Source organism: Alosa pseudoharengus, unplaced genomic scaffold (genome assembly GCF_046254945.1).
Source record: "Alosa pseudoharengus isolate Yale_2024_CS ecotype anadromous, Long Island Sound unplaced genomic scaffold, YU_APseudo_1.1 YU_APseudo_1.1_scf_2, whole genome shotgun sequence".
Lineage (NCBI taxonomy): Eukaryota > Metazoa > Chordata > Actinopteri > Clupeiformes > Clupeidae > Alosa > Alosa pseudoharengus.
The window spans coordinates 16,297,290-16,312,148 of record NW_027468663.1 but is presented as its reverse complement, the minus strand read 5'-3'; the positions used below and the strand labels follow the sequence as shown (position 1 = coordinate 16,312,148).

Genomic DNA, 14,859 nt, shown 5'->3' with positions numbered 1-14,859 from the left:
AGGAATGAATGTAACGGCATTATCTAGAGGGCCTAGTGAGTTGAGGTGTTTGTTCCTAGGACACCAGTCTGACTAAGCTGGGTTGAAGTAATAACACTGTAAATACAACGGCTTTATCGTCTGCATTGGATGCAATGGACAGTGTGGCATAGTTTGGCTAAAATGCAAAACTACCGTTTCCAAGACACAGCATTCACAGTGTAGCCAGGACTGCCTAACTTTTGCAATTAAGAAAATAGAAAAATTGTGTCACTTGAAACTGTGTCAACTTTTGGTGCGCCCTAATTAATGGTCATCCTAGCCAAAGCTTAGAATTACACCTGTGCTGGCACTCTGGTTGACAACCTCAGAAGAGGAATGTCCAATGCTGAAGTCACTGCTGCAGTTACTTTGTAACCGTTTTGTTGCAGAATACTCTACTGGAAAGGGTGACTTGTATGTGGACGTCAAGCTCACCTGGAGTTGTCCCATGTTATACTATTATGTGCCTTTCAGGAGTTGTTTCATGCCCTACTAATGTGTGCTTGGTATGATTGAGGAATCGTAAATTCTACAACTGTAGCCTACCATGTGGTCTATGCTGTCGTTTTGAAAAGACTGTGACACGATGGCATCAAACGACAAAGTGGAAAAAGTCTCAAAGTACGAAACATTGAGACTTCTGGAAAAATGCAAGAAAGAAAGAGACGATGCGATACACCGGGAAAGCGTGATGAGAGAAAAGCTGAGACAGTACGATTCAAGAATGAGGTCAACAGAGACGCTGAAACAGAAATTCAAGACATTGACTTTGGATAATAAAGAGTTGCGGAAACAGGTCAAGATTCTTCGAGCTGAAATTGGCTTGGAATCTAGCCCAAAGTTTCAGGGCAAAACCACACGGGATATAATAAATGACTTACATGAGAAGGAGCGCGAATGCAATTCTTTAGTTGAGAAAGCAGGTAAATTAAGCTTGACAATAGATGAGCTTACATCAGAGTTGGCTAACACAGTGACTTCAAAAACGCTGTTAAAGGATCAGGTACAATCATTACAACAAAACTTGAAAGACATGACCAATAATCAGCGACGTTTGCTGAAACTATGGGAGGACAAGAAGGTTCAGCGTGAGCAGTTTACTCTACCCGCAATTCCCCAAAGACCTGGACAAAAAACATCAATGCACAAAGCGGTTCAAACCGACATGTCTATTAATTCTACACAGAAACTACCCACCAGTGCATTTGAAACAAAGACGTTCCGAAGAGAGACTGAGAGGATTGTCAAAGGACTTGATAAACGCAGTATAACCGCACTTTCAAATGGAAATCATCTACGCGAAAAGGCCGCATTAGTTCAACATGATACAAAGTAAAATTGAAAGTGGAAAAGGAGCCAACGTTAACTTTCTATTAATCATGGACTCCGTAACTTAGCCTTTTCCTTGCGACACTTGAAGAAACTGCGTTTTTTGAGACGATTGTTTCGATGTATTTTTTACATCTTTTAATTTAACCTTGCCTTACAACTAATCTAATCCTAGAACGATTTTATTAACAATGTGTTAATTTAATTTATTTGGCTGAAGTTACATTTCATTCATGCAGCCGCGAGCAATCACCATTTATCTAGTCAAGTCCACTCCGCCAGCCTCTCTGGTGTGTTTAGGTAGCTAGTCTGTATGAGCGAGCGAGGTTCATTTTTAAAAGCACCGTTAGGGCTTTATATAGATTTACAGTGTAACGTTGAATTCTGCTTATTTCTGTATATACCAAAATGTGTGACACGGATATTATACTTATTTTAATAAAGTGATTTGTGTAATTATTCCAAATGTATGCGTCAGGCAGTGAATCAGACGGCTATTGTAAAGGGGCTTAGAGGTCCTTGGAATTCATGTGGCGCGATCTGGAAAAATTGACAAAAAATATTTGCTTGTCAGATAGCTAACGAATTTGTCCAAAGGTATACCGGGGACTTCATATGGACATGAACAATGTTTTCTTTAAAACACAGCTGTTGGTTTATTCGTAAGGTAAGTGTGTATTTACATTTAATGTTAATGTTTGAACTTCCTCGGTTGTTGTGAATTGGCTAACGTGAACGTGAGGTTTTCAACGAAGGTAACGCTAGCGTTAAATGTATAAGTTAACAGACCTTGCACTCACTTCAGCGTTATGTAAAACAAAGCAATATTTCGCTATACGTATTGACATGACACTCAAAATGTGTCCTCTTTGTGGCCTGACGTCAAGTGGATTTATTAACTAAATGTTGAACAACAAGAAGTGTTTTTTTTTTTAACTAAATGTTGAACAAGCATGTTATGAATTTCATTATAACGTCTACGATAGATAATTGACGTTAACCTTTGCAGCTTTTGTTAGTTTAGCATAGATTACGTGTTTTATGGATAGAGATGGCTTTTTAAATCTTTAACCTAATGTTTTAATGGCAGTTGAAGTGCCTCAAAAGCGGTTTATTGTAACGTTTAATGTGTGATAAGTCTCCAAATTGCCTAGATGTGATCAAATACTTGCCATTAAAGTGACACATATGTACAGCATCTGATCTGTAATACCTGAAATTTATAGGTGGTATGTTGGAGAGCTGTAGCCAGCATTGCTTGGTCTGTGCTGCTGTTGCCAGTCACCACCGCTATTTTTGTGTTCTTGAGTAGATTCAGTCTACTCCATCCGATTCAGTGGATATCGGGTAAGTACATGAGATGTTTATATTTCTATTTTGTATGCGTCACCCTTTTTCACTTTGTGCCCCCCCAAATAATGTACATCTTTGTTATGCTAGATTCACTTGCTCTTCTGACTGCTTCAAGTACCATTTTCTCTATCGTTCTACTCTCTGGAGTGGTGTTGGTTATTGGGTTTTTCAACCTCGAATCTTACACAGGTAAGATGGATAGTTGAGGAAATGAACGTGAGCATTTTACGATGCCATTTACTTCTTAACTTACCAGAATCAGGATGGATCTCACACAGATTTCCTCTGCTTTTGCAGTTGTCCCTTCCATCCCTTGCACAAGGATTGCTCTTTTGGGGAAGGTGCTCCACCCTCGGCAATGTATACACTCTGTTGTGCACGCAGCGGTGGGGATGCTGGTGTCTTGGTGTGCCGCTATCACCATTGGGGGCAGGTACCGAGCCTTGGGCTCCCCCTGCCTTCAGTCCGAGAGGTAAGACACTCACAGTAAGAGGGGATGGTTGAACTGTAATCATGCTGATTATTTTTATCCGAAATTCAAAATTCTTTTTAACAGTGCTGATTTCTCTATGTATTCGAGTGTGTTGATATTTTATAAACACTCCCTGTATCTTTTCCTGTATTCACAGTAAAGATGCTGGCCAGATGTGTCTGAATGAGTACCATCTGCTCCTGTTGCTGTCTGGAGCCTTTATGGGATACAGCCACAGTCTCCTTGGGGTTGTACACAACATGAATTATGTGTCTTTCCCTGCCATACAGGTACACATCCATATTAAACTATCATACTTATTGGAATGAATCTGGTCAGTGTGACTACATTATACAGTTTGTGTTGCAGACACGAGTTAAATGCTATGTTTAGTACGTGTTGAATGCCCCATTTGAAACTGATAGCTGCTGCCAGTTAAGATTGTTTGTTTGTTTGTTTGTTTGTTTGTTTGTTTGTTTTCCCCCTAGCAATATAAATACCTGCGCTTCAAAGGCTCCCTGTCTCTTGTGGTGAAATGCAGTGCTGTGCAATCCATGTATGCACTTAGGAATTACTTAGTTCTATACTTCTTTTTTGGTAAGACGGTTTTAATTAATTTTTCCTGTCATGGTAAAAAACAATTTCATAATCGATCTATGCCATTCAAATTATCTCTCTTCTCTCAGGATATGCACCTAAAACGTGGATCTGCAGAACTCTTAATCTACAGGAAGATGGGTATGTGTTAAACATATATTATATTGTACATATATTTAGTCATTTGTGCGTGTGTGTGTTGCTTTACCTACTACTAGCAAATATAAAAGTTCGTAAGGTAAGTTATTTGCATTTAATATTAATGTTTGAACTTCCTCGTTTGTTGTGAATTGGCTGACGTGAATGTGAGGTGTTCAACGAAGGTAACGCTAGCGTTATAAGTTAACAGACCTTGCACTCACTTCAGCGTTATGTAAAACAAAGCAATATTTCGCTATATGGATTGACATGACACCCAAAATGTGCGCATCGTGCCTAACAACGCCCCTTAGCTGTTGTAGAATCCGTGTAACCTACGGCCTCTCGGGGCTTATTGCTCAAATAACTGATTGGTTGCTTTTGCAGCACATAGCCCCCCAGTACTAATGCCAGTGCTTTATTTTCCACCTCTGTGCATGACCGCTATTCATTCTTCAGCTCCATTGTTTTTCTGGTGCAGGTCTCTTCACGCTCTGGACACTCTGGCTGGACTGCTGGACTTTTCTTTGCTGTACCATCTGTGGATTGCTGGGACATTCCTGCTGCTAACCTGGTACATCACCGTCCTGCTCTTCAGGATCTATGTCTCAGAGGTATTGGACATTTCAAGTAAAAACTTAAATAAGACAAGATTAGACTTTAAATAGACTATAGAAAAAATATATCTTCTTTTAAAGGTTATGATTATAAGCTCCTTATGTTTTATTATGTTTTTCCACGCCTCCCAAGATGCACAGTTTTCCAGTCCAGCCTTCGTTTGCGGAGGAAGCTGATGGCTGTCTTCCCAAAGTCTTACTCTGCAAAGAGCCAGCCATCATGAAGGTAATGAGAGACCCATATCGGATATTGTTTTATGTATATTATTTCCAGTAATTGGTACTGCATTGTTACTGATGTGTGTGTGTGTGTGTGTGTGTGTGTGTGTGTGTGTGTGTGTGTGTTTCAGTTCTTAGCCTTGCAAGACCTGGCTCTTCTGTCCCAGCACTCAGTCGTGAGAAGGCTGGAGGTGTTCAGTCTTAGTCAGCCAGGTGTGTGGTCAGCTTAGCTGAGATAGCATTTAAGCTCCTGTTATTCACATATTCAAAAACATAAATGAATCACAGGACATAGAAAGTAACCAATATACAGGAGACATACTGAAAAACTTACTTTAAGGTACCTAGGGCTCCAAACACACATGCACAGAGCAAAATTGTGTTTGTATTAGGGCTGTCAATCGATTAAAAAAATGAATCAAATTAATTACATACTCTGTGATTAATTAATCTAAATTAATTGCATATATATTTTTTGCTGTGAAAGTATTTTAAATATTTAAATTCAAATGAATCATTAAATAATCCGCATTAGTGACATTAAAGTTCAAAAACTCTTTTATTATTATTTTCACTGTTCAAATAATGGCCATAATAATCTATGATATGACCTAATATGCTGAGGAAATCAATTCAAAAGTGGAAGAAGTTTTTTTCACATACAAGGCATTTCAGGCCACAGATATAACCTAGGGGACACAATGAAAATAAATGAACACTCGGGGTCAAAGGTCACACAAAATCGATTAATCTGCGTTATTTTTTTTAATCAGTTATTTTTTCTCAAATTAATTAATCAAAATTAATCAGTTATTTTGACAGCCCTAGTTTGTATTGAAATGAATGAAGCAAATGAAGCAAAACCTTTGCTGACCCTGCTGTGGTACACCCTATGGTTTTCCAGGTGGCCACCCTCACAACTGGAATGCCATCAGTAAAGAGTGCCTGTCTCTGCTGACTGAGCTGACTCAGAGGCTGGTGGCTCACCACGATGCAGTAGCCTCCAATGGCCGTGCCAAGTCCCAGTCCAGCAGCAGCACCGAGACCAAGTCTGGATCGTGGGGCTCAGGTATAGAGTTTAGTGACTGCCATTTAGGTCGTGTATGAGTTTAGTTAGTTTTGTAATTGTACAGCTTTTTCAATTGAGGTGTGTGGAGAAAATCAAGTCCTCTTCTTACTACTAAATTAGGGATTATTGTCTTCCATCTGGGTGCGGTGGTTACATTGCAAGCCTAACCTAACATTGTTAGGTAGATGTTACATAGTATCAATACATAGTATTGAGATGTTCAAGATGAGGAAGTTTGTATGTAAACCCTGCCGGTTGAAAAAGCTAGGCTGGCTATTCCGGCCTTGTGCTTTTATGTAAACCCTACAGGTTGCAGGAGCTGGGCTGGCTATTCCTGCAGGTTGAAAGAGCTAGACTGGCTATTCCTGCCATGCGCAGCTTGTTCACTCTCTGCTCTGACTTGCAGTGTCATCGGGGGCCACGGACCTTCCGAAGACGCCTCTTCCCAGCCACATCCTGAAGACCCCGGGCTCCGTGTTCCTGCGCTCCTCCGTGGGGACGCTGCACAGCCCCCTGACTGCCCCCTTCACCCCCGACCTGGACAGCCCCTTTTCTTCCCCTTCCATCCGGCGTCTGACCGCGCCCCAGGAGCCCAGCTCACCCTGGTTCGGCACCGTGCAGAGCCCCCATGTCATGAGGAGGGGTCCCAAGCTCTGGAGCGCCTCAACAGGTCAGTTACAGCCCGGCAAATACCTTTGGACCTTTTCTTAACTTTTAAGAATAAATACCTGTCCTGAGCTCACTGCTGCACTCTATTACTCTGTACAGAGAGAATCATTATTAGTCAAATTGCTTATCTAAGACTAGCTGTCTTCCTCCTGCATTGATTGATTTACCAATTGATGGATTGTTTGTTTCTTTCTTTCTTTCTTTCTTTCTTTCTTTCTCAGATTCTCAGAGTAATGGCAGCACCACTGCCAGCCCTGCTCCTGCTGCTGCTCCTGGCCCCAGTCCCCCTCCAGCCGATCACAAACCCAGTTTCCTCTCCCAGTGGCTTCAGAACCGCAAGGAACAGGTACTATGCCCAGACTCCTCAGCACTCACCCCCATGCATAAATAAATACATACATACATATTCTACACACCTCAGCTGATCAGCTGTACGTTTGCTTTAATTTTGTTTCTTCCGCTTTTGAAATTGTCCCGTTCAGGTGAAAGGTTTCATGGCAAAGAGGGTGCTGGTTATGTATTTATTTAACAAGGTAAGGTTGGGTAGGTTGCATGTGTGTGCACCCTGGGAATAAGACTGGGTGGTGGAGGCACACACATTCAGTTTTGCATGCTCCACTGCCCATAGCTCCGATGAATGGAATCCATGCACTACTGTCGTCGTCCATATACGATCGTCTCCGTTTATCCCGACTGGTTTCAGTGTGTTTGCATGCGGGGATTGGTGTGGAGTAGATTAATGCTCAGAGGGTGCGTTCGTTTGATGCTGTCGTGTCTGTGTTTTACCGAACTGTTTGATGTGTAGAAATAGAATGTGGTGCAAACCCCTAGAGCTCTAGGTTTGTGCCAGAACTAAAGATGACCTATAAAATGCCAAATAATTTGTACCTTATCCCATATCCATTTTTTTTGCCAAAGTTGAGGCACAGTAATTGATAGGGGCTGTTGTTTAATTATACCTGTCAACAACCGCTTGAACATTTGAATGCTGGCATGAATTTAGGGCCTTTAATGCAGTTCATTATTACTGGTACTCTAATCAATAATTAATAATAATCTCACATCATTAGTTTCTAGACCTCTGTTCACCTGGGTTCTTAATGGCACCTTTCCCCTAAGGGTGATGGTGGTGTTTTTGTTTTTTCTGGGTTAGCCTATTTCTGAGCTAGATTTGTATTCCCTCAATATTTTTGCATTCCAATGCAATGGTTTTGCTTTCCCATTTAAACCTAAGCGCTGCAGGACTATAAAAACTATTACAAGGTAATGCAAAACTATTGTGTGGGAACACAAATCTATTGTTAGGGGATGAGGGGGCATTGTGAGGGAATGCAAACGCATAGTGGGTGAATGCTAATACTAGAAGAGCTGTTGCTAAAAGATCACCACCGCAACTCTTCGAGGGCACAATCACCTGAATCATTACTACTTAACTTCTTAAACATGAGTAAGTTATAACAGATTTTAATAGCAACAGATTTTTTAGAATCTTTGAAAATGCCTCTTATGTTTTTTTTTTCTCTCCATTTGTTTGTTTTGCAGCTTCCAGAGGCAACCAGCCAAGCTTTGTTTGCCGACAGCCAAGCTCACATTTGGGCTTTAGAAGGTTTGAGGGGCCATTTGTAACTTGATCACATAGTTTATCTTCCTCAGCGTTGGTTTAAATGAAAAGTAAGACTTGAGTGATAGCGTTGGGTTCACGTTTGGAGTAATTTGAAACGGCTTGAAGGTCCTGCCCTGTCAACCAGCATGGAAAAACTGCCAGGGTTCGCAAATAGTGTGTGGACTTTTTCACAATGAGCCTGTCAGCGTATTTATGTCCACTGGGATTTTGGGGTATTAATTTTGGTGGAATTCTGCCAATTTGTTGGTTGGTTATTGTGTATTGTGTTGATCTTCTCATGTCAGGGTTGTCCCACCTGGTGGTGGCGTCCTATTCAGAGGATCGCTTTGGGGTTGTGCAGACTACACTACCAAGTATTCTTAGCACCATGCTGGTGCTGCAAGAGGTAAGAGTCTGAAGCATTACCTTCTATTGGCATTTAAACATTAAAACAGCAGGACTCCACATCAGCAGGTGGAAGGAGTTTCCAGGCTACAGGGTTCCCAGGGGTCATGGAAAACCTGGAAAAGTCATGCCATTGTAAAATCCCATTCTCCAGGCCTGGAAAAATTATGGATTTCTGCAAATTCATTGAAAGTTTTGAAAAAGTCATGAAATTTAATTTAGTCATACCAGGGACGTAGGTATGAGCTGGCATACATGCCACAGAAGTCAATCGCGTTCTTCATAGATATAGAATGGTGGAGGAGAAAACACATTTTTTCCATTCTTGTTGTTTAACCTTTTACTACAAGCTTCACGAAATTCTGTCTTGGTTTAGTGATTAATGTAGGGCAAAATCCCTACAGATTTTATGTATGCATGCTTTATAGAGCCCGACCGATAAGGGATTTTTAAAGACCAATACCGACCGTCCTCATTTTGAGGTAAACTCTCCTATGACTTATATTTCCATTTTGCTGCTCTGCCGCTCTTGCATGTTCTATAGCCGAAATTGAACCATTTTAACTTTGATAAAAAAAAACTATGATTTAACTTTGCTGTAAATTATAGCTATTTTGCACTGAGCCCAGCAGCAAGCACAACACAAATCTTTGGGCCATTCACTTAACCCAGTGCAACCTAGCAGCGAGTGCAGTGCATGGCACCTTCTATATGTAAGCCCCTTATGTGCGACCACAGAGAATGCTTTGTTTTTTTTTATCATTAATCGCTACTTATTAGCCTCATTTGCTGTGGAGCACTTATCAAAAAGGTGGACAAACACCCAAAAAGGAGGGCACTCTACCTAGGTCCGGAAAGAGGGCTAGAATAGACAAACGATGGCTATTAGCTGACGCTATGGTTGTGGCTAACTACCTTAGCTACATGGTCAGAAAATGTATGGAATGACAGCCGAAAGAGAAAGATATAGTGCTGCTAAGTTACTCAGTATAACCACATTTATGTTTCACAAATACACCAACAATCAAGTAAGCCTCCCCACTCAACCCATGCTAACATTATTTTACTGTTGGACGTAACGTTAAGCTGAAAAGACAATGCTGGAAAATTAGATGAAGAATCCCTATTTGGCTTTCCTTTACTATATTTAAAATAATTATCGGTTATAAACACCGATACTGATAGATCCGCAAATAGCTAATATCGATACACCGATTTATCAGTCAGGCTCAAATGCTTTAGTTTTGTGACGGTAACATTTCTCTTTGTTTTTGATGGCAATAAGCATTTTGGCCTATATCTCAGCCTCAACTGAGCAAAAACTTGTGGCTACAGGCTACACAGAACAGTCTGAATATAGAGAATCCACACAATAGAGATCAACTAACTGTTCCTCTTGTTCACTGACTGTCCCGCTCACTGATTTCTTGTTTGTTTGTTTTTTAACTTTAGGCAGTGGACAGACACTTCAAGCTGCCCCACGCATCTAGCAAGCCTCTGAGGTCCACCTGCAGCATGGGAGAGTCCACCTACAAGACCCTGCGCTTTGCTATGAGGGCTGCACTCAAAACCGCCATATACAGGATAACCAACACCTTTGGGGAGCACTTACAGTAAGCCAAGTTGTCACAACAACGACCATATTTAGTACCACGTAGTTCTCAACCAACCAACTGTTGTAACCATTTGAAAAGGTTTTTTTTCTTTTTTTCTTTCAGTTTTTAGTGGTAAAATTTAATTGAACCGGTCCTGATTGTACTTCCTTTTTTGTAGTGCCGTGCAGATGTCCACTGATCACAGAAAAAGGCTGCAGCAGTTCCTCGAGTACAAAGAATAAGATGGACTCCATGGGATTCCCATACCTACCTGTCTGGGACCTCTGTGCTTCGTGGCCACAACTATGTCTGTCTGTCTGTCTGTCTGTCTGTCTGTCTGTCTGTTTGCTGGCCCACACACAAATGTGGTTATCAATTGTGCACCGATGCATGGAATCAGTGAGAAGCACAGACAACTTGATGAATTACAAATCACACAGGAGGCTGTCTGAGTAGTCCTCTGCTCCTGCTGTGGGACAGCTGCCCTGTGAGGGACACTCTACCCTCTGCCTTCACAGCTAATGAAACATTTAGGACTCACTGGTCAGCTAACTGGCAGCACAAGAAGACCCTCAATCATGAGCAAGAGACAGTTCCAACAAGAAGATTGGTTGCCCCCCCCCCTTTTCATTTTCCTTTATTAGTATTTAATAAGAAAGGTGGAATGTACACATTAGACTGAAATGATGTGTCTCACATGTGTTTTGATTCAAACCAGCTAAAAAGAATGGCAAAGCTTCAACAGTTTATGTACCTTAACATTCTCTTTGACATGCTTGTTGTGTAACCTGTTTGTTGAAGCCCAGGCTGTGTTTAATTTCATTTGATTAAGAATTAATCCACAGGTGAAGAGAGTGGTATTGTTTTGCCTGTTCTTGAAAGCATCTTCCTTGTTAAGTGCCCTTCTTGTTCAGACCATAGATTTCACCAGAGGTCTTGTGTTTTCTCACCTGTTTCCTGAATGGTTGCTGGTTTTCATATATAAGGGGTTTGTGGTCTTTCACCCTTTAGTAAATGCAATCAGAGATCACACATTTGTGGCACATTATGAGTGAATACTGCAGCTTGGAGGACACACTGATTGTACATTTGAAGTTAATAAATAGCTTTGTACTTGTATAAAATGCACATTTGCAGCAATCTCCTACTATTATAACACAAATATTTTGTTAATTTGACCACTGTACTGATTCAGATACCACGTACCCTTTGGCCATTTATTTACAGTGTGCGGTAGGGGTCGCTGTTGAAATATAAACCTAATTTTCTGTAGTCAGCACACGCTCAGGGAGCTGTCTCAAATGTATGCTCTATCACACTGTCATAACCGTGAAAAGAAGTAGGCCTACAGTAGTCTACTTTTTTAAAGTTGGTGTGCTGTAGAGGGATCATTGGTGGCAGTGGACAACTTTTGGGATGTGTGTGCAGTCTTTTGAAGACTTCTGAAGAGATGCAACGCTGATAAGATTTAAATGTTGGCCTATGCATCGCTCTTCAGGGGGTTGAAACTCTCATGTGCACAACATCGGTACATTTATGGTTAAGTGCTAGGAAGACAGTGAGGTAGCATAATGTCAGATACACAGTGTTAATTTATGGGGTCCACGTCTAGGCAATTTGAGCTTTAAAATCTGAAACACATCCCACCTTCGAAGGGGGAGGAGGTGGAGGTTTGGGAGATCCGACTGCACGCAAAGAGATGCACAAAACCGAGAAACATGGTGCAGTCTTTGCATTGGCATACATTCAACTTCATGTGATTTTTCGGTAAGTGGCAATTCAACAGTTCAACAGAGTTGTTTCTTTGGAAAAACAAATATGTGCAATGGGCTACCTTTAAACTGTGCTTCGTGGTGTGACATGTCCCAGTTTCTGATGTCTTGCTTTTTGAATGAAGAAAAGTTATAGCCTACACTAAATCCTGCCGTTGAGCTAAGTTCATAAATGAGCTATGTACGGTGGGAATGCCTCGTTCTGTGAATCGTAGGATACTGCTTCATTTACTTGATTGATTTTGAAGTTATTTGCTGGAAAAAAACATCAGTTTACAGTTGGCTATATTGCGCAGATGTGGAAATTATATTGCATGTAGCCTATCAGTTATTAAGATGACATTGGTGCATTGATGGTGAAAAAATTATTTCTAAAATGTGACTATGCTGCACTTGTCATTGAAATGGTCTCAACTTAAAAAGCCATAGCCTACTGATTTATCGAAACTAAACATTGGAGCTCCAAAAAGCATCATCTAGGCTTGTGGTAGCCTATGATGTTGATCCTGTTATTCAAAAGGCTTCTCGTTGCACGTGGGCTATGCATTTATGCTTGTCTCAAAATTAATGAGAGCATGCTTGATATAAAATGTATGTTTTGATAAATGTTGTCCCTAAGGTTTGCATAAATCCATCCTTGTAAGAGTAATAATGTAAGAGTAGTTCTATTCTGATGATAACAAGTGATTCTTTAGTAGAACGCAGCGCCCTTTCACTCGCTGGAATGGAAATCGTCACCAATTTTATTAGTCTAATTTATTGGCTTTATTATGAAGTCTTCCTAGGTCGTACAGATTTTGCTTACAAATTTGAAAGGGGGAAATTCATTGTTCCCCAATGTCTTCCAGTTCCCCCATCAATTCCCAGGGCTGGAGAAGCATGTGAAAATGTTCAGTGTGGAATCTGGATTGTCTATCAATTCTAAATTCTTTTTACCAGCATTAGGTTATATTTATGGCAGGCAATTATTTTTCATGAAAGTGTTTGTGCCCATAAGGAATTGTGGATCAGGCCATTCTCCATCAGTTTAAGAATATAATGGCTTAATCATATTTCACAGACATGCTGGTGCATAGTACTTCAGCAAGTGAACAAGTTTTTATCTATTGGAAGTTGAAACCTGGTGAACTGATATTGTTCTGATTTTCATATAACTGATCTGTTCAGTCTGATTTTCATGTTCAGTTATAGCCTATTTCCTATTACTGGAATTTTCTTTCATTTAAGACTGTGCTCTTCACTGCTTGGGTTTAAATTCAAAAGGTATTGCTGTGAGAGAAACAGCAGACATCATTTTTGTATATTACCGTTTCCCAGTGGATTAAGCTGTCTGAGGGATACTGGCCTCTTCTCAATAGGAGTTATTTTAGAGAAGTGTGTGTGTGTGTGTGGGGGGGGGTTATCTGGATTCTGGTATCTGTCATACTTCAGGCTATTTTTACAGAACATTGCATTTCATTTAAGAAGATCAGCCTTGGTAAACGGAAGCCTTGGGAAACAGAATTTTTCTCTGCTAAGGAACTGCCTGTGGAGAATGAGGAGGTCTCGCTCTCTTTCTCACGGTCTGTTTTAGATTGAGGGCTTCTCGCTGTTATAAAATTGGATGTATATTTTGGCTGTTCATTTCATTCATGAAGCAAACTGCAACTCAAATGCCAGATGCCATGTTTTCACCTACTTCATTTATCAAGCTTTATGAGTATTAGGTCTATGTCAAGGATATCTCATTGTAGTAAAATTTCATCACTTCATGTAGGTGTACTATGACCTATTGCTTGCCCTCTCTACAGGTTCCATGGTAATCTCCCTGTGTCCTTAAACAACTTATTAAGATGTATTGAGGGTTTTCACCGATGTGACCACCTGGGCAGTATCCCGGATGCACGGGCATATTGGAGGCACCCGGTGTAAAGAACTGAACTGAGACAATGGAGTATTGTGCGCTTTGGATAGGCCCTACTTTAAGTGAATGTAGCCATGTCTAAACAACAGAAAAGCTTATCAAAACACGTCCAAGATGCAAAGGCATATAGGGAAGGAGTTGGACCACAAGAAAAGGTGTGACATTTCGAGAAATTATGGTTTATTGGCGGTGCAGATCCCTATGAGTTGACACCTGAAGGAGGAATAACCGGGTTGTCATAGATCCAAGAAGAGGGAGCCAACTTGTAGGTATTTTACTCGTAGCACTAGTATGTTTTTCTGTCAATATTTGGAAGATGTTTGATTTAACTGTAAGTCATTTCTGAAAGAAAAGTTTTATTGAATTAACTCATTGTCGTGGCATGCCTGAAGTGTAGACATTATAGCATTAGCATAGAGAGGAGAGAAGTCAGCATGAATGTTAAAGTCCTGAATTGAAACACCAAGCCTAATAACTAAAGAGCTATATATTTTAAAGAATATGTGCTTTGCCTTTGTCCTGTTAAAAATCCCCAAACTTGATAACTTGATCTAATTAGATTTTTTTGGTGGACAACATGGTATTTCACATGCTGCATCAGTACCAAATTTTTATGATGAAAATCACATTTTTGCGAAAGCCCGTCCATATAGAGGTCAATTTGACATATTTCACTTTCTCAAGACATGCCTCTGCCGATATGTTGTGATATAAAGGTTTAAAGTTTACGATTTGTTAAGCTTAATCATTGTAGGTCTTTAAGTGCACACCACATTTCGTGAAATTTCATCAGTAGGGGGCTCTGCAATTGATACATTTCAATAGCTGGTTGGACCCCGATGATCAATAAGGATTAATTTATGGGATTAATCTATGATTCTATGATTTATGCCTGGATCTACGTGGCCCTTTTGACATGACACACTGTCACAACCATACACAGACTCAAATATAAACACAAATACACAAACACACACAACCACTCAAACTGCACGTTTACACTGCACACACACACTCACACAGGTATACACACCGACGCATATACACACACACAGTGATGCATAATAACTACTACTTCATAATAATAGAATAGAATA

The 14,859-nt window shown here is 40.5% G+C and overlaps 2 protein-coding genes across 3 annotated transcripts; both read left to right on the top strand.

Annotated features, from left to right (window-relative positions):
* Positions 1–591: 591 nt before the first annotated feature.
* On the top strand, positions 592–1,753 carry LOC143133968 (uncharacterized). Its single transcript, XM_076293971.1, has one exon. The coding sequence runs from the start codon at positions 608–610 to the stop codon at positions 1,355–1,357; it is 750 nt and encodes a 249-aa protein (XP_076150086.1). The 5' UTR covers positions 592–607; the 3' UTR covers positions 1,358–1,753.
* Positions 1,754–1,889: 136 nt separating this feature from the next.
* ndc1 (NDC1 transmembrane nucleoporin) lies at positions 1,890–11,215 on the top strand. Of its 2 annotated transcripts, XM_076293966.1 has the most exons (18): positions 1,890–2,017; positions 2,577–2,697; positions 2,791–2,892; positions 3,001–3,175; positions 3,333–3,465; positions 3,664–3,772; positions 3,862–3,913; positions 4,392–4,524; positions 4,661–4,753; positions 4,878–4,959; positions 5,651–5,815; positions 6,222–6,485; positions 6,706–6,830; positions 6,967–7,017; positions 8,027–8,090; positions 8,393–8,493; positions 9,945–10,105; positions 10,266–11,215. In XM_076293966.1, exons 1-18 carry the CDS (start codon positions 1,979–1,981, stop codon positions 10,327–10,329), a joined length of 2,034 nt encoding a protein of 677 aa, XP_076150081.1. In that variant the 5' UTR covers positions 1,890–1,978; the 3' UTR covers positions 10,330–11,215. The 2 variants fall into 2 exon arrangements, with proteins under 2 accessions (XP_076150081.1, XP_076150082.1); XM_076293967.1 differs by lacking the exon at positions 6,967–7,017.
* Positions 11,216–14,859: the final 3,644 nt, after the last annotated feature.

Excerpts from the sequence above, each read along its gene's own strand:
- LOC143133968 (XM_076293971.1), top strand. The coding sequence starts at position 608 with ATGGCATCAAACGACAAAGTGGAAAAAGTCTCAAAGTACGAAACATTG.
- ndc1 (XM_076293966.1), top strand. The coding sequence starts at position 1,979 with ATGTTTTCTTTAAAACACAGCTGTTGGTTTATTCGTAAG. Across the intron at positions 4,754-4,877 it reads AAGAGCCAGCCATCATGAAG|TTCTTAGCCTTGCAAGACCT; the intron begins GTAATGAGAGAC and ends TGTGTGTTTCAG. Across the intron at positions 6,831-6,966 it reads TTCAGAACCGCAAGGAACAG|GTGAAAGGTTTCATGGCAAA; the intron begins GTACTATGCCCA and ends TGTCCCGTTCAG.